Source organism: Narcine bancroftii, chromosome 2 (assembly GCF_036971445.1).
Source record: "Narcine bancroftii isolate sNarBan1 chromosome 2, sNarBan1.hap1, whole genome shotgun sequence".
In the NCBI taxonomy this organism is placed as follows: Eukaryota; Metazoa; Chordata; class Chondrichthyes; order Torpediniformes; family Narcinidae; genus Narcine; species Narcine bancroftii.
Window position 1 is genome coordinate 201795179 of NC_091470.1, and position 23638 is coordinate 201818816.

At 46.0% G+C, this 23638-nt stretch overlaps 1 protein-coding gene across 4 annotated transcripts in view; it reads right to left on the minus strand.

Annotated features, from left to right (window-relative positions):
* The window catches only part of LOC138755002 (misshapen-like kinase 1), a 406606-nt gene that overhangs the window by 186496 nt on the left and 196472 nt on the right, over window positions 1-23638 (minus strand). For 3 of the 4 annotated variants that reach the window (XR_011351978.1, XM_069920126.1, XM_069920128.1), the window contains exons 14-15: window positions 21278-21364; window positions 2009-2194 (exon numbers count right to left, since the gene is read on the minus strand). Coding sequence is in view for 3 of the 4 variants with exons in the window: in XM_069920126.1 (XP_069776227.1) it covers window positions 2009-2194; window positions 21278-21364 (273 nt within the window). In the remaining variant the exon portion in view is untranslated. The remainder of the gene's footprint in view (window positions 1-2008; window positions 2195-21277; window positions 21365-23638) is intronic. The other variant, XM_069920129.1, reaches the window with a different exon arrangement.

Genomic DNA, 23638 nt, shown 5'->3' on the forward strand with positions numbered 1-23638 from the left:
GGCTGGAAGCTCATTCTCCCTCATGATTCTCCTAAACTTTTCTCCCTTCAATTTCAATCCATGACTTCTTGTTTAAATCTCCCCCACCCTCAGTGGAAAAAGCCTGTCCACATTGACTCTATCTGTCCCCCTCAGTTTTAAATACCTCTATCAAATCACCCCTCAATCTTCTACACCCCAGGGAATAAAGTCCTAGCCTGTTTAACCTTTCCCTGGAACTCAAAGCCTGAAACCCTGGTAACATTCTTGTAAATCTTCTCTACACTTTCTCTGTTTTGTTGATGTTCTTCCTCTAATTCAGCGACCGAAACTGCACACAATATTCCAAATTCGGCCTCACTAATGCCTTATACAACTTCAACATGACCTGTACTCAATACTCTGATTTATGAAGGCCAGCGTACCAAAAGCTTTCCTCACCACCTTATCTACACGTGGCTCCAAGGCACAAATACAATGAAATTCTTGCTTGTTGCTGTTTCCCAGGTGTACAAAATGCACCAAACAGTAAGTACAAATTAAATTAACATAAGGCATACAAGTAATTCAATATAAAACAAGGCCGCCAGTAGTTTGTACCGATGAATTGGTCTCAGCTATGTGATTTGCATAATTGAGAAGTTTTGGACTTAGAAGGGACTGGACCAAGCAGCAGACATGGAGGAGACTGCAGATTCTGAAATCTGGTGGAGCAGCACCAGTGGGAGGAAAATGGTCAAGGTTTGGAGCTGAGACCAATCTTGTTGATAGGGGCTTGGCTTGAACCATGACCAATCTTTTTCTCTCTCTTATGCACCTCGATCCACCAAGTATTCCTCCGGCAATTTGTGTTTCGCCGTACAACGTCATGACTCCTTGTTCACCCAGGGAGGGATGCACCACTTCCCAGTGACCAATGGTGGGATTGTGGAATAGTCCCGTTCATCTTCATTTGATCCAAATCCTTCCAACACAGTCCCAATGTCCTCTCCACCCTCACATCTGTCCCAATGTCCCCTAAACCCACATATCTGCCCCAACGTTCTCCATACCCATATCGTCCTTCCACCCGCACATCTGTCCCAACGTCCTCCCCACCCTCACATCTGTCCCAATGTCCCCTACACCCACACATCTGTCCCAACGTCCTCCCCACTCTCACATCTGTTCCAACGTTCTTCATATCCATACATGTCCCATTGTCCTCCCCACCCACACGTCCAAACATCCTTCCACACCCTCCCCACCCACACATCTGTCCCAATGTCGTGTACATCCACACATCTGTCCCAATGTCCTCCCCACCCACTCAGCTGTCCCAATGTCCCCTACACCTACGTACACAATTGTCCCAACATCCACCTACCCACACATGTCCCAACTTCCTCCCCACCCACACATCTGACCCAATGTCCTCCCCACCCACATTTATGTCCAAACATCCTTCCACACCCTCCCCACCTACACAGGTCCCAATGTCCCCTACACTCACACATCTGTCCCAACGTCCTTCCACCCTCATGTCCCAATGTCCTCCCCACCCACACATCTGACCCAACCTTCTCCACATCCACACGTCCCATTGTCCTCCCCACCCACATATCTGTCCAAACATCCTTCCACACCTTCTGTCCTAATGCTCTGAACATCATAACTGCACCCGCTTCTATAGTTTCCCCTGGGTGACACAGCGCCACACTGTTACAGCTCCAGTGAGCCGGGTTCGAATCCCGCGCCATCTGTAAGGAGTTTGCATGTTTTCCCTATGTCTGCGTGGGTTTTCCCTGGGGGCTCCAGTTTGTCCACACCCTCCAAAATGTACTGGGGTTGTTGGTGAATTGGGTGCTACTGGGTGACACGGTCTTGTGGACAGACTGGGTCTGTTACCGTGCTAAATTTTAAAAGAGCTCCTTCGAGTTGTGGGCTACTCTGAGTGGATAAAGCTATGTAGACTTGGCCGACTTCTGCCACGAGGGTGTGAAGTCCAGTAATGGTGCATCTGATCCAGGGAGCAGGGTTTGTGCATTACCTCCTTTGCCCAGGCTGGCTTGTCGGCCGGATTCGCATTTTTGTTGTAGTAATAAAGCTGCTTCTTCTCTGCGGGCTTCTGCTGCTGTTGTTGCTGCAGGGACTTGAGGAAGGCGTGCTCCTGCTGCAGCTGCCTCTGCAGACGCTCGGACTGCCGCTGCTCCTCCAGTTGCTTCCGCTTGTATTCCTGTAACAGGCGCACAAGGAGGGCCAACTTACTTTGCCAGGCGCCACAGTCGCTGCATGCAAAACTCACCACCGCAGCCATGCCGACATGAAATGCCTTTGGTTCAGGGCGGCAACTAACACACACCTGCTCAATGTCATCTCCGCCAGGGTTGCTCCCAGCAGCGGCATACACAATGTGCGGCGCGACCTCATTCTTTTAAACAAGGCATGAAGTAAACCGGCGGATGCAAAAGTTTCAACAGCAAAACCATTATGAAACAAAAAAGGGTGGGTGGGTGGGGAGGGGGAGTGTGCTGCTGCAGAGGTGTTTGCTCATCGACTATGCACAGGTACCTCGAGAGTGATGACACTGGCGCCACACACAAACGTGCCAGAAGAAACTTAGCAGGTTACGCAGCATCCACGGGAAGCAAAGGGACACCATCAGTTCGGGCCTGGGCCCTTCCTTGCGGTGGCAGGCGCCTGAATCAGGAGGTGGGATGGGGGTGGGGGGGAGGGAGGAAGGGGGAGGGGGATAGGTGGATCCAGGTGGGTGGGGGAGTAGATGTGATTAGGGGTAGGGGATAGGTGGATCCAGGTGGGAGGGGGAGAAGTAGTAGATGTGATTAGGGGTAGGGGGTGGCTCTCTGAAGGGTGGGGAGATGGAGGAAAGGAGATGGGGGTGGGGGGAGCAGTGAAAGAGAGAATCCCAGGGATGGGGGTTATTGGAGAAGTCGATGTTAATGCTGTCTGGTTGGGGAATATTAGAATCCAGGGCAAATGATGATAAATGTCTTGCTCCTCTGCACTCTGTAGGCTAAACCTCTCACTTTCAAAGAATAATGAGAATATTCAGAGAACACATCAACGAGAGAGGAGAGCACAAAAAGTTGCCTGGTGTGGATAAAAGGGACAACATGCCTGGACTCACAACACCTCATTAGTCAGGTGCCTACACTCCAGCACCCAATAGCCTGAACACACCTGGGATTGTCTGATCTCGGAAGCTAAGCATGCTCAGGCCTGGTCAGTGCTTGGAGGGGAGATCGTCCGGGAAACCCAGGTCCTGTAGGTTTCTGTGAGGGGCGCTGGATAAAGTGGCGACTCTCTGTCTGCTTTACGTTTGCCAAACATTAAAGAATTTCATGTGTTACATTTTAAATGTAGTGTCATGTGACAATAATGGACCCTTTGCTCCCTAAGGAGGCTGAAGAGGGCAAGGTTATTGGACCCCCCCATCTCGACAACCTTTTCCAGGAGTACAACTGAGAGTATCCGGTCTGGTTGCATCATTGTGTGGACGGCAGAGGATCATTCAAACAGCAAAGAAGATCTCTGGGGTCTCCCTATCGACTACATGAGGAGTAATAAGGTTCGAGGAATGATAGGAGCCCCTTTCCATCCAGCGTCCTCCATCAGCCAGCTCCCCACCATGACCCACATCTCCATCGGGCACACAGAAACTGCCAAAATGTTTGGCCTGGAAGTCAGCCTGAAGAAAACGGAGGTCCTCCATCAGCCAGCTCCCCACCATGACTACCAGCACCCCCACATCTCCATCGGGCACATAAAACTCAAAACGGTCAACCAGTTTACCTACCTCGGCTGCACCATTTCATCTGATGCAAGGATCGACAAAGAGATAGACAACAGACTCGCCAAGGCAAATAACGCTTTTGGAAGACTACACAAAAGAGTCTGGAAAAACAACCACCTGAAGAAATACACAAAGATCAGCGTGTACAGAGCCGTTGTCATACCCATACTCCTGTTCGGCTCTGAATCATGGGTCCTCTACCGGCATCACCTACGGCTCCTAGAACGCTTCCACCAGCGTTGTCTCTGCTCCATCCTCAACATTCATTGGAGCGACTTCATCCCTAACATCGAAGTACTCGAGATGGCAGAGGCCGACAGCATCGAATCCACGCTGCTGAAGATCCAGCTGCGCTGGGTGGGTCATGTCTCCAGAATGGAGGACCATCGCCTTCCCAAGATCATGTTCTATGGCAAGCTCTCCACTGGCCACCGTGACAGAGGTGCACCAAAGAAGAGGTACAAGGACTGCCTAAAGAAATCTCTTGGTGCCTGCCACATTAACCACCGCCAGTGGGCTGATATCGCCTCCAACCATGCATCTTGGCGCCTCACAGTTCGGCGGGCAGCAACCTCCTTTGAAGAAGACCGCAGAGCCCACCTCACTGACAAAAGACAAAGGAGGAAAAACCCAACACCCAACCCCAACCCACCAATTTTCCCTTGCAACCGCTGCAACCGTGCCTGCCTGTCCCGCATCGGACTTGTCAGTCACCAACGAGCCTGCAGCAGACGTGGACATACCCCTCCATAAATCTTCGTCCGTGAAGCCAAGCCAAAGAAGAAAGAAGACAACCCAGTACCATCAATGAGAAGCATCAAAATCGGGACTGCCAGGCCAGGAAATAGCTTCTTTCTGCAGGCTGTGGGATTGATGAATGGTATCCTGTAAACTGAGTAAATCATCCCAAAACTCCAAGTTTAGATTTATTGGCAGAGTACATACATGATATCACATACAGGTCGGGCAGAATTTCTACTTATGAGTGCAAAAAGTATATTTATTTCATTTATGTGATCTTTATGAACTGCGTATTGTGTGTTTTTGTTCTGGAGACCGCGTTTTGTCGGAGTTTATGCGTGCAATCAAATGATAATAAACAAACTTGAGTGGACGGGAAGAAGGTGAAGAGAGATACTTTGGTCGGAAAAACAAAGGACTTACAATGTCGTGACAAATTGGGAAATGTTGATTTCAAAAGGTGCCCTTGTACATGTCACTGAAAACATACATGCAATGTAGCAAGCGAATTAGCAGACAGACATGTCACAGAGACTTAAGTCAGAATCAGGCTTATTGACATGAACATGTGGCCATGAAATAAGTTGTTTTGTAGTAACAGCAGCTTTGTGCAGAACAAGGCACAACATTGCAATTCCGCAAAGATTTAAAAAATATAATTAGTGCACAAAAGAGAAAAAACGGAGGTAGTGTCCAGAGGTTCATTGTCCATTCAGAAAACCGATGGCGGAGGGAAAGAAGCTGCTTTTGTCACATTGAGTGTGTGTCTTCACACTCCTGTGCCTCCTTCCCGATGGTAGGAGAAAAGAACAGGTGTACTTACTCTGATGTTTGTTTGTGGGAGCACACCTGGAGTTCTATTGTGTTAATCTAATGAGGATACTCTTGCCATGGCGGGGGGGGGGGGGGGGGCAGAGGACTGGGCCTGATATCCCACTCACCCAGAGAAAGGGCACACGTATTAAATCATCCCCCCACCCCTTTCTTGGTGTAGTGATCATCGTGTGGCTGCTGTCTGGTTTACCAGGCAGGAGGTCATTGCAAATGGCCTCCCCTACATGACTGCACCAGCAGAAACATCTTCTCGTCGGTGTCCCCCATTTTCACTGAGTTTGCTACAGCATAGCATGACTGAGTGTCCGGCAGTATAACTGGACAGGTAGCCATGGTTGGCAGCCAGCTTAAGAGGACGACTTTGATTTCAAACCTGAGCAGATGGGCCTTGTTTGCTTTGTCATGCCATCCATCCAGTAGAAGGACACTCTGACGTAACACCCAGGACCCAAGGACCTGGCTGACACCGTCCGAGCTTGCTGGGCCGTGGCAGATAAACTCTGGGTGTTAAGGGCAGGGCCAGTACTCTACACACTGCACTCCATCTAAAAATTCCATGCCCATGTTTTCGACCATAACAAATTTCCCTTGCAGCTGCTGCGGTGGCCGGGCATGTCTGCCCTGCATTGGCCTCGCCAATCACCAGTGTGAGAGATAATAGAATATAGGAAGTAAAGCTAGTATGAATGAAATAAGGAATAGTAGACTAGACGAGACGAAGTGCTGAGTAGGGATAAGAGTGTGAGGAAGGGTTACGCAAGTATAATAGAATAAGGGTCTTAGTGATAGAAAGAATTAGCAAGTTCCGCATAGAATTAGTATCCTGAGGGTTGAGATGTGTGAATAAGGACAAAGGCAGATTCATGAATAAGGACAATGACATGATGGGACCCAGACAGGATAGGATACCCCATGGTCTTTCGAGTTTACAGAAACTGCACTTACTTAGGCAGACAGAATTACCAAACGCCAAACCAATCCAGAAGAATGCTAGGGGGGGAGGGTACCTCTACACTGAAATGAACTGTATAAAAGTTGGGTGAGCCCCAGTATGTGTGTGTATTCTCAGGGTAAGGGGAAGCACCCAACTTTGCATTGTTGTACAATCTTCTTCAGCATGATGCTGAACCAAGCCATGAAAGACCCCAACAATGAAGACGCTGTTTACATCCGGTACCGCACGGATGGCAGTCTCTTCAATCTGAGGCGCCTGCAAGCTCACACCAAGACACAAGAGAAACTTGTCCGTGAACTACTCTTTGCAGATGATGCCGCTTTAGTTGCCCATTCAGAGCCAGCTCTTCAGCGCTTGACGTCCTGCTTTGCGGAAACTGCCAAAATGTTTGGCCTGGAAGTCAGCCTGAAGAAAACTGAGGTCCTCCATCAGCCAGCTCCCCACCATGACTACCAGCCCCCCCACATCTCCATCGGGCACACAAAACTCAAAACGGTCAACCAGTTTACCTATCTCGGCTGCACCATTTCATCAGATGCAAGGATCGACAATGAGATAGACAACAGACTCGCCAAGGCAAATAGCGCCTTTGGAAGACTACACAAAAGAGTCTGGAAAAACAACCAACTGAAAAACCTCACAAAGATAAGCGTATACAGAGCCGTTGTCATACCCACACTCCTGTTCGGCTCCGAATCATGGGTCCTCTACCGGCACCACCTACGGCTCCTAGAACGCTTCCACCAGCGTTGTCTCCGCTCCATCCTCAACATCCATTGGAGCGCTCACACCCCTAACGTCGAGGTACTCGAGATGGCAGAGGTCGACAGCATCGAGTCCACGCTGCTGAAGATCCAGCTGCGCTGGATGGGTCACGTCTCCAAAATGGAGGACCATCGCCTTCCCAAGATCGTATTATATGGCGAGCTCTCCACTGGCCACCGTGACAGAGGTGCACCAAAGAAAAGGTACAAGGACTGCCTAAAGAAATCTCTTGGTGCCTGCCACATTGACCACCGCCAGTGGGCTGATAACGCCTCAAACCGTGCATCTTGGCGCCTCACAGTTTGGCGGGCAGCAGCCTCCTTTGAAGAAGACCGCAGAGCCCACCTCACTGACAAAAGGCAAAGGAGGAAAAACCCAACACCCAACCCCAACCAACCAATTTTCCCTTGCAACCGCTGCAATCGTGTCTGCCTGTCCCGCATCGGACTGGTCAGCCACAAACGAGCCTGCAGCTGACGTGGACTTTTTACCCCCTCCATAAATCTTCGTCCGCGAAGCCAAGCCAAAGAAAAGACAATAAATGTTCTTTGTTTTCAATTTTTGTCTCGAGCGAAATCTGTGAAGGTACTTGTTTCTCACAATTGGGGACTCGTCCGGGATCGCACTCCCTCCACTGACAGAGTGCTCAACGACGGGGGTAGGTGCACCCCGGCTGATTCAGCTGGACTCCCGGACGATGGGTGACTGGTCAGTGGACGAAGCGAGTGATATCCGAGAAGAGGCATTGAGAACAAACGACAGGAGAACGTTAAGGAAGCGCACTAGGAATAGCTACTGGATCCCGGTAAGAGGAATTTATTACCTGCTAGTATGGGAGGAGTAAGTAGCAAGGGAAACAGTCCTAAAGGACGGGAACATCAGATACCTAAACATAGTCCGTTAGGATTAATGTTATCTGATTGGGGTGCGGGGAAAACCTGTGGGAAAGATAAACAGACCATGGTCACGTATTGCTGTCAGGAATGGGTTAAGAATCCAATAAAAGGGAGTTCGGTATATTGGCCAAAGTTCGGATCCGACGAGGACTGGATGTGTCAGGCATTGAACATCTGGCTCTACCAAAATCAAGGAGGTAATACCAAGAGCAGAGAATATGCAGCCTGTTGGCCCAGTGGATCGTTTGATCAAATGATTTTGAGCGAAATGGAATGTAAGAACAAGAAGGATGAGGAACCTTCTGCCCCAGAAATACAAGGATGGGATGTGTTACATTCCCTTCCTCCACCTTATGCTCCCCCTGTGCCAGCTCCTATCTCCCCGCCTCACCTACGCTTTACCCTTCTGTACCCTTCCCCTCCTCCTCCAGTTAGAGAAAAAAAAGAAAGTAAGGGTGGTATGATGACCCGCTCACAGAGTACAAGATTACCGCCTCAATTGACACGAGAGGGAGGAGACTTTGATTATGAAGGTCATTCAGAACAGTGTGAGACCCTTCAGGAGGGAAGGGCAGAACCCTTTGATTTGTCTCCTGGAGGGCAGGAACCTAAACATCATAGAGGAGGGGATAAGCCAGAAATTAACTGGATGAGACCTTTTCGAGAGGTTCCCTTGGGAGGGGATGTGGGGGGGTCTCTGGTTTGTAAATGTGCCTCTGACTAGTACGGAGGTGCAATTTTAAGAAGGAAATGACTTCCCTGATAGAAGACCCTCAGGGATGTGCAGAACAATTAGATCAATTTTTGGGACCGAATATATATACCTGGGATGAATTAATATCGATCTTTAAGGCTCTATTCACTTTGGATGAGCGTGGAATGATTCGCCAGGCAAGAATTAGAGTCTGGGATAGGGAACATCAAGGGGGACCAGAGGCGATACCTGGGGAACTTAAATTCCCCCTGGTAAACCCGAATTGGGATAAGAATACTAATGATGGTCGCACACGAATGGAGGAGTATAGGATTAATCTGATAAAAGGAATGAAGGAGTCTGTTCCAAAAAGACAGAACTTTAAGAAGGCACTTGAGGTTCCCCAAGGTCCCGAGAAGACCTCCCCCCCCTCTGCATTTCTGAATAGATTGTGTGCGACCATACAGCAATATGGGGGGTTGGATATAGAATCCCCAGCAGGTGAACAGTTGGTATTGACGGGCTTTGTTACTAATTCAGCCCCAGATATCAGGAAGAAATTACAAAAGACAGAGAATTGGCATGAACAGGGAATAACACAGCTTTTACAGATCGCACAAAGGGCATACGTCCAGAGGTCTGAAGATAAACAGAAAGGAAAGGCTAAGATTTGGATGCAGGCAGTCAAGGAAGTTGTGGAGGGACAGCAGGGAAATGTTAGGAGCTGTGTGCCAGCTCCTGGATGTTGGGAGGAGCGCCAGGAGTGGGGAAGTAGAGACCAGAGCAGAGGCAGGGGTAGAGGAGAATTCCGGGGACGACAACCATTCCCGAGACCCCGTGGAGACCCTGGTAGAAATTGGGAAACAGGAGCATTAGTTTGCTATTATTGTAAAAAGGAGGGTCACTTTAAGAGGGAATGCCCAATGCGAGCCAGGGAGATGCGATCTTACGCATTGATGGAGGCAGATTATGAATAGGGGGATCATGGTTCTCAATCAATACACATCGTGGGGCTGCACGGAGAACCATTGGTAAATTTAAGCATAGGACCCCACAGTGACAAGATGACTTTTCTAGTAGATTCTGGGGCAGCCCGGTCTAGTATTTTACAACGGCCTGAGGGTGTTAAAACAGAAGGGACAGTGATGATTTCGGGAGTGGGAGGAAGAGATTTTATGGTCCCTATACTAAAGAATGTAAGGATACAAATGGGAGAAAAGATAATAACAGAGGATATTTTACTAGTTCCGCAAGCTGGAGTTTGCTTGTTGGGACGGGATTTACAGGACCAATTGGCTATCGGTACCAGACCATAGGGATCATGTATAGGGGTTCAATTTTATGTACTAACAGAGGAGGATCGGGAACTAATAAATCCTAGAGTATGGGCAAAAGGAGGCAATAGAGGAGGGTTAGATGTTCCTCCCCTGCAAGTCACTTTAAAAGACCCTGACGAAGTAATTAGACGAAAACAGTATCCAATTCCTATGGCTGGCCGAAAGGGCCTGCAGCCAGTAATTGACCAATTGGTGAAAGATGGTATACTCGAACCTTGTATGTCACCTTTTAATACCCCAATTTTACCTGTCCAAAAACCAGACGGTGCCTATCAATTAGTGCAGGATTTGAGGGAGTTAAACAAAATTATTCTAACCCGTTATCCGGTTGTACCTAACCCCTATACGATAATGGGTAAAATTGATCTCCATAGTAAGTGGTTTAGTGTAATTGAGCTCAAAGATGCCTTCTGCACCTGTCTGTTGGCAATAGACAGTAGGGACATGTTTGCATTTGAGTGGGAGAATCCTTTTACAGGACAGAAAAATCAATACCGGTGGACAGTCCTTCCCCAGGGTTTTACAGAATCACCAAATTTGTTTGGCCAAGTTTTAGAACAGGTACTAGATGAGGCCCCTCGGAGAGAGGATTGTCAATTAATACAATATTTTGATAATTTATTATTCACGGGAAAAATGTATGATGTGGTTAAATACACTGTTGAATTTTCTAGGGAATAAGGGTCTTAGAGTGAGCGAATCAAAGTTACAATTTGTTCAATCTGAAGTTAAATACTTAGGTCATCTGGTTAGTCAAGGAATTAGGAAGATAAGTCCAGAGAGAACACGCGGTGTTCTGCAGATCCCGCCTCCAAAGAGTGCTTAAGAACTTAGGAAATTCCTTGGTTTAGTGGGATACTGTAGAATTTGGACTGAGAATTATTCTAGCCTGGTCAAATTTCTTTATGATGAACTTGTGACTCTAAGGGGCAAAACTGTTGTCTGGACGGAAGAGGAGATTAAAGATTTTACCTTGGTGAAACAGCGTCTTATTAGTGCCCCAGTTTTGGCTTTACCCAACCTAAATAAGCCATTTGACCTATATACCAATGCAAAAGACGGTGTGGTCATGGGAGTATTAACGCAAGAGAGGGCAGGCTTTTTCTGTCAAAAATTTTAGATCCTGTTTGTCGTGGTTGGCCAGAATGTGTGCAAGCAATTGCAGCCACTGCTATTTTAGTCGATGAAGGACGAAAGATCACGTTTGGTGCCCCGATGATAGTTCATATCCCTCACACAGTCCGCACCATTCTCTTACAACGTGCCGGAAGGTGGCTTACTGATTCTAGAATTTTAAAGTATGAAGCGATTCTCATGGATAGGGATGATTTGACACTGATTATAAACAAAGAACAGAATCCAGCCGCCTTCTTGGTTTCTCCAGATTCTGATACTGTCCCCAATGATTTAGAGCATGTATGTTTAGAAGTGATAGATTTACAGACAAAAATTAGAGATGATTTAAGTGATGAACCTTTACGAGAGGGTGAAAGATGGTTTATTGATGGATCTTCCTGCTGCATTGACGACATTCGGTATAGCGGGTATAGTGTAGTGGACGGGAATGGAGGAGTTGCGATTGAAGCCGGTCGTCTTCCCGGTCATTGGTCGGCACAATCCTGTGAATTATATGCCCTCTGTTGAGCTCTCCAGGGTTTAGAGGGAAAGGTGGGCACAATCTATACCGACTCAAAATATGCTTTTGGTGTAGTGCACACCTTTGGAAAGATTTGGAAAGAGCGGGGAATGATAACTGGGAAAGGACAAAAGTTGATCCATGAAAACTTAATTGTTCAATCCTTAGATGCTCTTATGTTACCTGAGGAGATAGCTGTAGTTCATGTACGGGGCCATCAAATTATTGACAGTTCTGAAGCACAGGGGAACAGACGGGCAGATGAAGCTGCCAAACAGGCTGCACTCACAGAAAAAATAGACATGCAGCTGTTACTCCCCACCCCACAGGAGGTTCAAAAGACTCCCATCTTTTCACGGGAAGAGGAGGTTTATATGAAAAACCAGGGAATGCGTCAAACTGCCGATGGGTGGACGGCAGAGGGACACCAAGTACTGAACAAAGCCTTGGCTCATCAGATTATTGATCAGCTCCACCAGCAGACACATTGGGGAACACAGGCACTTGTTGATGCTTTTGTACGGTCCTTTAATTGCTCGGGAATATACACCATAGCCAAGCAAAGTACTCGGGGGTGCCCAATCTGTCAGCGAGTGAATAAGAAAGTCATGTGCCAGGTAATGCCTGGCGGTCGCAATATAGCCGTACGCCCGTTTCAACGAATATTGATTGACTTCACGGAATTACCTAAGATAGGGGTTTATAAATACCTCCTGGTGATGGTGGATCATTTTACTCGATGGGTTGAGGCTTTCCCGACCCCTAATGATCGTACTAGCACCGTTAACCGATATTACTAGAGTCTGTTATTCCGTGTTATGGCATTATTCAAACCATTGACTCAGATCGAGGTACACATTTTACCTCTCAGGTACTCCAGGGTGTGTGTAAAATCCTGGGAATAGATTGGCAGTTACATACCCCATGGCACCCCCAGAGTTCAGGCCATGTTGAACGGATGAATCAAACCCTGAAAAATCAACTCACTCGACTTCATGAGGAAACTGGCCTCTCCTGGATTAAATGCTTACCCTTAGCTTTAATTAGGACTCGCACAGCTCCTCGTAAGGACCTTGCTGTCTCACCATACGAAATGATGTTTGGTCTTCCTTACATGGGATTCCACACTGATACCCCTATCCCTGAGGCTAATGACCAGTACATATCTAAATATTTACAGGGACTTTCTACTTCTCTATATGACTTAAGACAGAAGGGTTTATTAGCTCAAAACCCACCCCTGGACTATCCTATTCATTCTGTAAAACCTGGTGATTGGGTGTATGTAAAAGCGTGGCAAGACCATAAACTAAAACTGATATGGGATGGCCCTTATTGTGTACTTCTGATTACAGACACTGCAGGGGTGGACTCACATACAATGCATTAAACAAGCTAATCCACGGACTAAAGACGTTGATAATATACCCTCCACCTGGTGTGCAGTCTCGCATCCTTCTGTTCTGAAAGTTACGCTACGCTGGGAAAAAGTGCTGTAATGTTATTTTTATTATTTGCTGTATTGTTTTTCTGCTGGTTCCCAATTTTTGGGAAACCACCCAATTGTACACAATGTATTAAGTCCTCCTGGAATAGGGGCAGCAGAGGTGATAATTACTTTGAGGAATGGACAAGTTTACCTTTAGAATGCAGACAGGGCACAGGTATAGAGTGTATTCATAGTGGGGTACCTTATTTAGTATGGTTTTATTTAGGATCCCAATATGGACCAGGGAAACAGAACTGCCCTAGGGGAGTGGATTGGGTTTGCGTCCTGGCCTCTACAGATATTAAAAAGATGAGTGCTAAAAATATGGTACAAAGAAGATGGTGGGAAAATGACAGGCAGAACATTAGTCAGGGCTATACCTGGAATAGGGATAAAGGGGGTATATATGCTAATGCTCGCAGACAAGCTGCTACTCACAGGTTAGGTAACAATAAACCCCCCCCCCCCCCCCAACTTGGCATCTTGTAAATCATCCTTTGGGTCACGAATACATTCGGAAGGCTAAAGGCCATCAGTATAAGGGGGATTCCAGTTGTAAATGGCTCAAGATGCTCCAGAGTACCACAGCTGTTTGGCATTTAAACCGTTTAATCAGACTCCAGGCAATTTTGGAGATTATCACCAAACAGACAGCGACGGCCTTCGATTTATTGGCTGAAGAACAACGACAGATACGAGCTACAGCTTATCAAAACCACCTGGCTCTCGATTACTTGTTGGCTGCTGAGGGGGGCGTTTGTGGAAGATCAATTGATGACAATGGTCACAATGGTCAGGCGGTTGAACTTTTTACTGGTGACTGGAGGTGGATACACACAGCCCTTATAGCAGTTGGACTCGTTATTTTAGCCATCATGATACTTCCCTGCCTAATGACTTGTGTGCAGTGTTTAATTCAACGGACCCTTCGTCAGATCACTACAACCCAAAGGATGTATGTTTCCCAAACTCCGTCTGTTGATGCTGAGATTGCAGTTCGTTTGCTGACTCGCTGGGAAAAAGACCAAGCTTCCAGTTGAGAATTTACTAGACTAGATTAGAGGAAGTTAAGTAAGTGCTGAGTAGGGATGAATTCCGAAGAGTGTGAGGAAGGGGGTTGCACATAATAGAATAAGGGTCTTTAGTGATAGACAGAATTAGCAAGTTCTGCATATAGAATTAATAAGTCCTGGGGGTTGAGATGTGTGAATAAGGACAAAGGCAGATTCATGAATAAGGACAATGACATGATGGGACCCAGACAGGATACCCCATGGTCTTTCAGGTTTACAGAAACTGCAAGTAGGCAGACAGAATTACCAAATGCCAAACCAATCCAGGAGGCAGAAGAATGTTGGGGGGGGGGGGGAGGGTAACTCTACACTGAAATGAACTGTATAAAAGTTGGGTGAGCCCCAGTATGTGTGTGTATTGCCAGGGTAAGGGGAAGCACCCAACTTTGCACTGTTGTACAATAAATGTTCTTTGTTCTCAATTTTTGTCTCGAGCGAAATCTGTGAAGGTACTTCTGTTTCTCACACCAGGGAGCCTGCAGCAGACATGGACAGCCCACTTCCCAAACCTAAGTCATGATTCTTGCCATGGGGAGGGGGGGGGGGGGGGGCGGCAGAGCTGAGTGGATGGGGTGTCTTAAAGATACACCAGACTGAGTCCTGGAGTGGAGAGAATTAGTCAACAAGATCTTTTACAGTTCGGAAGAGAAATCTCATTGCTTTGTGCAGGGTTCAATAGCTGGCTGCAGGCAGTTGTCTAGAAGCAGGAATCAAAGGATCAGGACAAATCATTGGCTGTTTCGGATCAAAATGAGGAGAGGTGAACATTTCGAATCCGCTGGTCGGGGGGGGGGTTATGGAGCCCATTGAAATTCTGGATAAACATTGTTTACAGGTGATAAGAGATTCAAACAAAATTAAGATGGGGGGGGGGGCAGATGGTTTGCATGGTGGTTTGCGCAATGCTGTTACAGTGCCGGTGATTGGGGTTCGAATCTGGCGCTGTCTGTAAGTTCTCCCTTGTCTGCATGGGGTTCCTCCCACCCTTCAACACATACGGGGGAGGGAGGGGGGGGGGGGTGTTGAAAGGCCAATTGAGTGTAATTGGGTGGCGCAGCCTTGTGGCCTGTTACTGTACTGTATGTCTAAATGTTTACAAGTTAAATTTAAAAGTGAATTTACATTTAGAAAGGGATGTAGTACAGGAAAACGGAGCTGAGGTACAAGATAAGCCATGATCATGCTGCAATCTGCAGCCAGCTCAAAGGACTTTTGGTCCCAATTCTAGTGTTTCTGATGGTTTCAGCAACACTAAATAGTGGCAAAACTGGTCTGGGTTTGGGATCACAAATTTCCTTCACCTGGTCATGGAGCCGGTTGAATAAGATCTATTCATATCTGAATCTTACCTCCTGAAATATATATCTTTAAATGTCTAAAATTGTTAGACTACTGATGTGAACACATCTTTGGAATATTGTCTCTGTGGGACAAACTTTAATACTGCACTCAATAAAATTCTTTTATTTCTGTAATTTCTCATGAGGGTCAGAACTGTTATTTTAGCAGAGTGCTCTGGTATGTGAGTAGAAGGGTTGAAAGCAATTAGTCCTCTAAGCATGTGTTCAGCACCACAGGACGGCTTTAGATCCAGGACACCGAAGTGAAGTCAAACCGCTGAAGAATTTTCTTCGCGTTTGCCACACTTTTCATTCATCTGTTCCTCCTCCACATGCACGCTGGCTTATCCGAGAGGGTGGCCAATCTACTTTGGTGCCTCTGCCAGTTTTGTTCTATAAATAACACCTCGCACAGCAGTCAAGCAATCTACGGACTCGCACACTCACAATCTGCCTGCTTGCCGATGAAGAAATGCCTGACGCGAGGCCTGCAGTTACCATAGCGGCAAAGATTGGGCACTTAATGTGTGAAAAAACAAGCGGGGCCTTTGACAGGAATGAAACATAAACGTCTACAGATGCTGTGATTATAGTACAAACACAGTAAATGCTGGAGGAACTAAGCTGCTCTGGGAGCATCCATGGGAAGTAATGATATATTACTGATGTTTTGGGCCTGAGTCCTTCTTCAAGGCAAAAGGCTGGGGAGAGGGAAGAGCGCCATCCAACAGACAATGAAAACTTGGGCATGGATAGGACAGGAGATGAAAGGTGAGAATTGATCGGAGGAGGGGGTGGCTCTGTAAATGCAGAACTGATGGAAAGGGGACAGAGGGAAAAGGAAAGTCAGAGCTAAAGGAAAGGAGAAATAGTATTAGATTGGGAGTTGAGGGGGGGGAACTAACGGAAACAGGAGGTTGATGTTAACCTCATCCGGTTGGAGGGTGCCCACAGGCAGATGAGATGTTCTTCCTCTAATTCGCGGGTGGTCTCAGTCTGGCTGTACATGAGACCATGGACAGACATGTCAGCAAGGGGATGGGGCGGGGAAATGAAATGGGTGGCCACCGGGAGATCTACCCTATTGCGGCAGACTGAGCCGAGGGGCTCAACGAAGCGATCTCCCAGCCTGCATCTAGTCTCTCCGATGTGGAGAAAACCACAACGGGAGCACTGGACGCACTAGTTGATATCCTGGATTGCTCAGAATTAGGGAAGAACTGTTCAGCATGCTGTTTTGTTCGATGCTGTCTGAAAGTGTAGAAAACAAGAGAACGTTCCAAACAGACTTTGGACGTACAGAACTGAGATTTTCTTTAAAATAACTCCCTGGAAGGAGTAGAGGAATGGACTAACTGGATGCATTTCAAAGGACCAGCTCATGGGCTAACATTCCAGGACTATTTGTGCACAAAAGGAGCAAGCAGCCGAGAACGGTTAATAATTAGCAATAGTCAACTTTATTACTTCTGGTGCTCACGTTGAGAGGTAACTTTAAATGATGCATCTGAATTGCTGCCGTTCCCATCCACACCAAACACTCAAGATGTTTTACGGGAATGCTACTAATCGTAAACCGCGCAAGGGGATATCACTGAATGCTTGTTAAGGGAGTGGTAAAGTGAAAACACAAAGCTGGAGAAACTCAGCATATTGGATCGGTAAAAATACATCACTGATGTCTCAGGCTCGAACCCTTTGTCAAGGTATGGAAAAATGTTAGTAGGCATCTGAACAAAATGGGGAGGGAGGGGAGGTCACAAGGCAGGTGATAGGTGGGGAAGGGAGGGAGGGGACAGCAACAATCAAGGGGAGGAGGGATGACTGGGTGAATAGAGGGGGAGAGAGGGAAGAGAAATTGAAAGGGGGAGGGTGACCACACCTTCTCCCCCCCCACCGCTTTGCCCAGACACCTGCCGACATTTTTCATACCTGAGTACCTGTGCTATTGAAAAGTGGGTTTAATGGAACTGGGGAGCGTTACTGCACTGGAACAGACCCTGTGGCTCAACTTGTCATCCATGCCAACCAAGTTGCCTCTCTGACCTAGTCCCATTGGCCCACACTTGATCCAGACACCTCGAACCTGTTTCTATTCAAGTACCTGTCTAAGTGTCTTTTAAGCATTATAAATGTACCCACCTCAATCACTTCCTCTGGCAGCTCATTCCCTGTATGCCCCAACCTTTGTGTGGAACAAGTTACGACTCAGGTAAGGCAGGGAATGGAGTAGTCACATAGGGGGCGTGTCATGAAGAGATAGAATGGAGAATGGGAATTTTAAAATGAAAGTGTTGCCAATCCAACAAAAAAAAATGCAGCAGTGATTACAAATACAATGGGCCGAGGTGAACGATAGCAGTCAGAACTTGGACGATAGCAAATTGACAGAGTGCATCAGGAGGTTAAACCATTGGAGCCTTTTATAGAAGCTGATTCAACAGGTAACAAATGCTTGGGTAAAGACAGGGACAATTACAGAAGCAGACATCCTGGTGATAGAAAATACAAAGGGTCAAAAAGGATAAAACCACAGAATGGTACAGCACAGAATCAGGCCCTTCAGCCTTTCTAGTCTGTGCCGATCTAATATTCTGCCTAGTCCCACTGACCGGCCCTCAGACCATACCCCTCCCATCCATGTACCTGTACACACTTTACTCAAAATTGAGCCCGCATTCACCACTTCAGCTGGTAACTTGTTCCACACTCCCAACACTCTCTCCGTGAAGGAGTTTCCCTTAATGTTCACTTTAAATTTTCCCCTTTCACCCTGAACTCATGTCCTCTAGATTTGATCTCACCTAACCTGAGTGGAAAAAGCCTGCTTGGATTTACTCTACCTATACTCATTATAATTTTGTAAACCTCTATCAAACCCCCTCTCATTCTTCTATGCTTCAGGGAATAAATTCCTAACCTGTTTAACCCTTCTATGTAACTCAATTCTTCCAACTCTGCACCCTTTCAATGTTATTGTTATCTTTCCTATAGTTCGGTGACCAAAACTGCACCCCAATACTCCAAATTTGGACTCACCAATGTTTTATTCAACTTTATCATAACATTCGAAACTCAACCCTTTGATTTACGAAGGCCAATGTGCCAAAAGCTCTCTTTACAACCCTTATCTACCTGTGATACCTCTTTCAGGGAATTATCTATCTGTATTCCCAGATCCTTCTGTTCTACTGCCCTCCTGTTCCCTATCCTATCCTGGTTTGTCCTTCCAAAGAAAAATACCACACACTTGTCTGCATTAAATTCCAACCGCCATTTTGCAGTCTATTTTTTTCAAACTGATCCAGATCCCTCTGCAAAACTCATATTGTAATGGAAAACTCATATCGCTGCATCCATAAGTAACTTCTCACTGAAATAGTTGGGGGCTAATGGACATCACGAGCATAAGGGGGTATGTTACGGCCAACATAAGACTTTCTACAGCAGTTTTTCATGCCCAGTGAACTCGTTTTGATTGCTCCAAAAGTGCATCTCATTCCACTCATCTAACAGATAAAACTATCAGCTGTAACAATTGCACTTTCTACCTCCAATTTATTAAACACTGTGGAGAACTAAATTTGTTAGTTTTATATGAAAGGGCAAAAATCGTGCTAAAAGTTTGAAAGGTATAAAAATTTGCAAACATGCTTTCAATGATCCGATAGTTACTCATACATACAGTGAAACCAACATGAGAATATCAGCACTATATTTGTGCTGGTTTCTCCCATCTGGTTAACACCAATCACATCTGTTCAGCCTCAACTGGACCATGGTTGAAGGCCTTGATAATCCAGTGCGGAGAAGAAAAGAGCACTGAATTTGGGGCAGAGGATTAGCTGCGACCTCCAGTGAATTCTACTCATGGCCCAGAATTCGTGGTCTGCTATATCTACGATTAAGGAACACAACCATCTTACCATCGCTCAGCTAAAGTCCCTGAACTTGCGAGCAAGTGCAGGATGAGGTTTAACAAGTGAGAGTCACTGCCGGCGTTTTGCCTCGTTTATCCCGGAACTTTACACCAGGGTTTTCCTGGACAACCAAAGCATTCATTGGAGAATCATTTTATCACCTCAGATGTTGAACAGACATATAAAGAATAGTTGGGTGCAGTCAGTTACAGTAAAACCCTTGTTATCCAGAATTCAAGCAACCGGCAGCCTCCAAGCAACTGGCAACAACAAAAAAATTGCGGAAAATAAAACCTAAAAATACGCCAGTTTAAAATTGGCTGCGCGTCTCACTGTTGGTTCGTCAATCACACAACACACAACCTCAAGTGACCATAAAATTCACTTATCCACCCCTTAGGTGCCAGATCCCAGGGGTTTTACTGTATTTTGGACAAAATCACTATCGCCAGTACACAAAAGAAACCTTCAGATAAAGCATTCCGAAGAAAAGCCTGTAATGCTCGAAGTTTTGGGTGGTGGGGGGGGCGGGGGAACAAAATCAGGTTCATTGCAAAACTACATGCACACTGATGGAAAGAACACCCAGAATGAGTCTAGATCGAAAAGCTGGCACATGCTTGATCTAAATTCAGTCCAGAGTCAGAGTGAATCCAATTCCCCTTCGGGGCAGCTCCTTTTTCTCATCTTAAATGATTTGTGTGAAGATAATTCTTCCCCACCTGCACCATTGATTGAAGATGACCAGCAGGACATTGTCAATGCCCAGATTGATTCCCTCCCTTCATATCCTATCAACATTTTAAAGCTCTGGTTTGTGGTGGAACTGTGCCTTGGGGGAGAGCAGTTGCTCAGGGGGGACAAGGGCCATGCTAAATCTGCTAGCTCCGTCGCTGCCGCTAAGGGGCCAAACGTTGACGTCAGATTCACTCCAGTCTAAGTTCATTCTATTTGCACTCCATGCCTTAATGCAAATTGGTTGCCGATTGGGATTTAAACTGAACCAACAAACAAACAAAAAAAAAGGGTTTAATAGCACCGGTTACAAAGACAATCCGCAAAAAAAAGATACACACAGACACACGCATACACACAGGATAAGACATTGAAGGTCTTGTAGTGAGATGGAAATGGATTGAAGGGGTCATTCAATATTTGTTTTACAAGAGTAGGTAGAGTAATCCTGGGGTGGGCAGAGCAGAAATGGGAAGGGATGGGGTGGGGGAAACAATGTCCAAACCTGTGTACCTTGCCAGTTAGCATGTCGACATAAGGACCTAACGATAAAAAAAATCAAAAAAATCATTCTTACACACACACGCCAAAGAGGACACAATGATCCCACAGATATCAATTTCTGCTGCAGTGATCACATTTGGGATCAAGCTATCAGGGCACTGGAAGTCAAGTCATCACCACTGAACCCATGGTCTCTCAATTAGCCCACCTAAGCCAAAGTGGCCATTGGTGCTTTCTCCCCAAAGAATTTTAATGTAAAAGCTTGGATAAATCTAATGCTAATATGCATGGAAAGATGCATATTTCACTTGGACGTTTAAGAAAATATTATCACTGTAACTAAAGAACCCACACTCACCTCAGAATCTGGACAAAATACTTTAATAATTGAACTATATTTTTCTTGTAGGGTTGGAAGATGGGGAGAGGAGGTGGGGGGGGGAACAGAGAGGAGGAAGGAAGGAGTCCGAAAGGAAAACACCCTGGTTACTCCTGTGAAAATGTTGCATGACCCCTGTAAGTGGTAGGGGCAGACACCTTGGGTATGATATGAAAGGGATGAGGATTTGCAGCCTGCACCATTTACCAGAAGCAGAGCCTGTTCTTGCAGTAGCTGCTGTTGAAGAATCTCTAACTGTCTCTGCTCCTCCTCTAATTGGTGTCTTATGTACTCCTGGGAACAGAGAATGCAAAATGATTCACGGAAGCAGATAAAGAAAGATAACAATCTAGAAAAAAAGTATCCTTGACCATTGACACAAATGAGTTAAACTTCTGGTAGCTAAGATATGGAGAGGGAAAAAATAATTTGCAGTCTGCTCAATCTGCAGTTTCATTTAGTTTTTCAACCACTTACAAACCGATTGTAAGGAAATCACATCCCACTGGAAACCTGTGATTGAGAACACCAAAATGAGTGTGGGGACTGAGGGGTTTGAAGGATGGGAATGCGGCCTGGGGCACAGGTACCCGCAAATTCAGCACGGGAAACAGTTCACCCATGGTTGGGGTTGGAGCTGGTGGTTATGGTAACCAGAACAAACTCGATTCTGCACCAAAATGTGGGACATCTAAAAGACCTGTCAATGTGTAGAACAAGAACCACTCTCCAACCCCCAACCCAGCACTTGCCTGCCCTCTGATTAAAAGGCAGTCGATTTCAAGACAAGGGTGCTTAGTTTGTTACTGTAAGGTTAGCATGTTGTCTGTTACTGCTTTTACAAAGATCAGGATTGCCAGGCTGGGAAATAGCTTCTTACCGCAGGCTGTGAGATTGACAAAACAGTAACCCAGTAAATCATCCTAGCATATTTATGTATATTTTAAATTGTATCTTTATGTATATATGTGATTATTTTGTATTGTGTATGTGTGTACACTGTGGTCCGGAGAAACCCTGTTCCATCTGGTTGTATGTGTACAGTCAGATGATAATGAATTTAGATTTGGTTCTTACAGTCTCAAGGGAGCAAATTGGTTCATAGGAAAGTTTTGTTGGAATACAGCGTGCTTTAAAGAATCAGTTGTAAATGGGATCATTGATTCTTCACATGACAACTGGGCCAGCACCAGTTCGCATAGCAGTTAGCGCAACACATTTACAGCGCCAGCGATTGGAACTGGACTGGGGTTCGAACCCTGCGCTCTCTGTGATGAGTTTGTACGTTCTCCCCGTGTCTGCTCAGGCTTTCTCTGGGGGCTCCGGTTTCCTCCCACCATTCAAAATGTACTGGGGGTGTAGCTGAACAGGGTGTATAAATTGGGCGCCACGGATTCGTGGGCCGAAATGGCCTGTTACCATGCTGAATGTCTAAATTTAAAAAAATTAAATACAGTAAATGTGGGTCTTCATAAGGATGCTCAAATTAAATTCATGTTTTCTTTTGGGTCAAATATTTCAAGCATGATTGTTTTTGGATCGATAATGATCACAAACTGACAAAAAAACCAATGTGTTAACAAGCATCCTTGTTTACCATGTATGAAAAGAAGAATGTTCCAAGAATCATGTGAATCAGAAAGGCAAAGAGGTGAGTGCAGAATGGTTTGCAGAGGGAGACCTTTACTGAATGTGGCAAATGAGGGAGTGCGCCAGATAATTAAATGGGGGGTGGGGGATATCAAGTTTCCCTCCCTTCTGAGCCCTGTCGGTATGAGTTGCTGCTACAGTATAGTCCTACAGGAATCCGCATCCTTCTGCTGACACTCTTCCTGGAGAGACAAGTCAGAGAGCAGCAGCAGCCTGCTCCACGTGGGAAGGGAATCCTTTGCAGGAGGGTCAGCTGTCAGCCTCACGTGCATTTGGGAATGAAAAGACTCGGCGAAATTGCCTGCTGTGTGGCCAGGAAGTTCATAGCAGTAACATGAAAGTCTGACTCCCATCTATTCGTGGTTGTAAAGGTTAAAACCTTGTGTTTTTGATTCTTAGTTAATTTTGTGCCTGTCTCTTTAAGGGAACTATTGTTTGTAGTGTTACCATAGTGACTATGATGTAATATTTGCCCAGGCTAAGTGCTTGTTCTTTTCCTACAAGATGTGAAGGAAGCGTGAGTACGAGAAATTTTTCTTTGAATTTTTGTATCTCTATATATCTTTGTATCTCTATCATACAGTAAATGCTTTGTTATTCATTGTTATGAAAGTCTTGTTGCGAAGCTATTCAAAATGTTTATCCATTCTTTCAACGAATTAAAACTACATAAAGTAACAGCCACAGAGTTTGATTTGTTGGATTAAAGAGATCTAAATTTGGGCTATCGCAGCTCACGCTTTGGAAGATGATACTCTGAAATTAGGATATACTTGAATAAGGAAAGTGTCATCTAGAGAGGTCTTCAGAGATGAATAGCTGCATCCCACTTGACAACGTCAGGAAGGGATATAACAAACACCATCCTAAAAAACTGACAGCCTTATTTAGAGCATACAGGTACCTCACTGGTGCCAA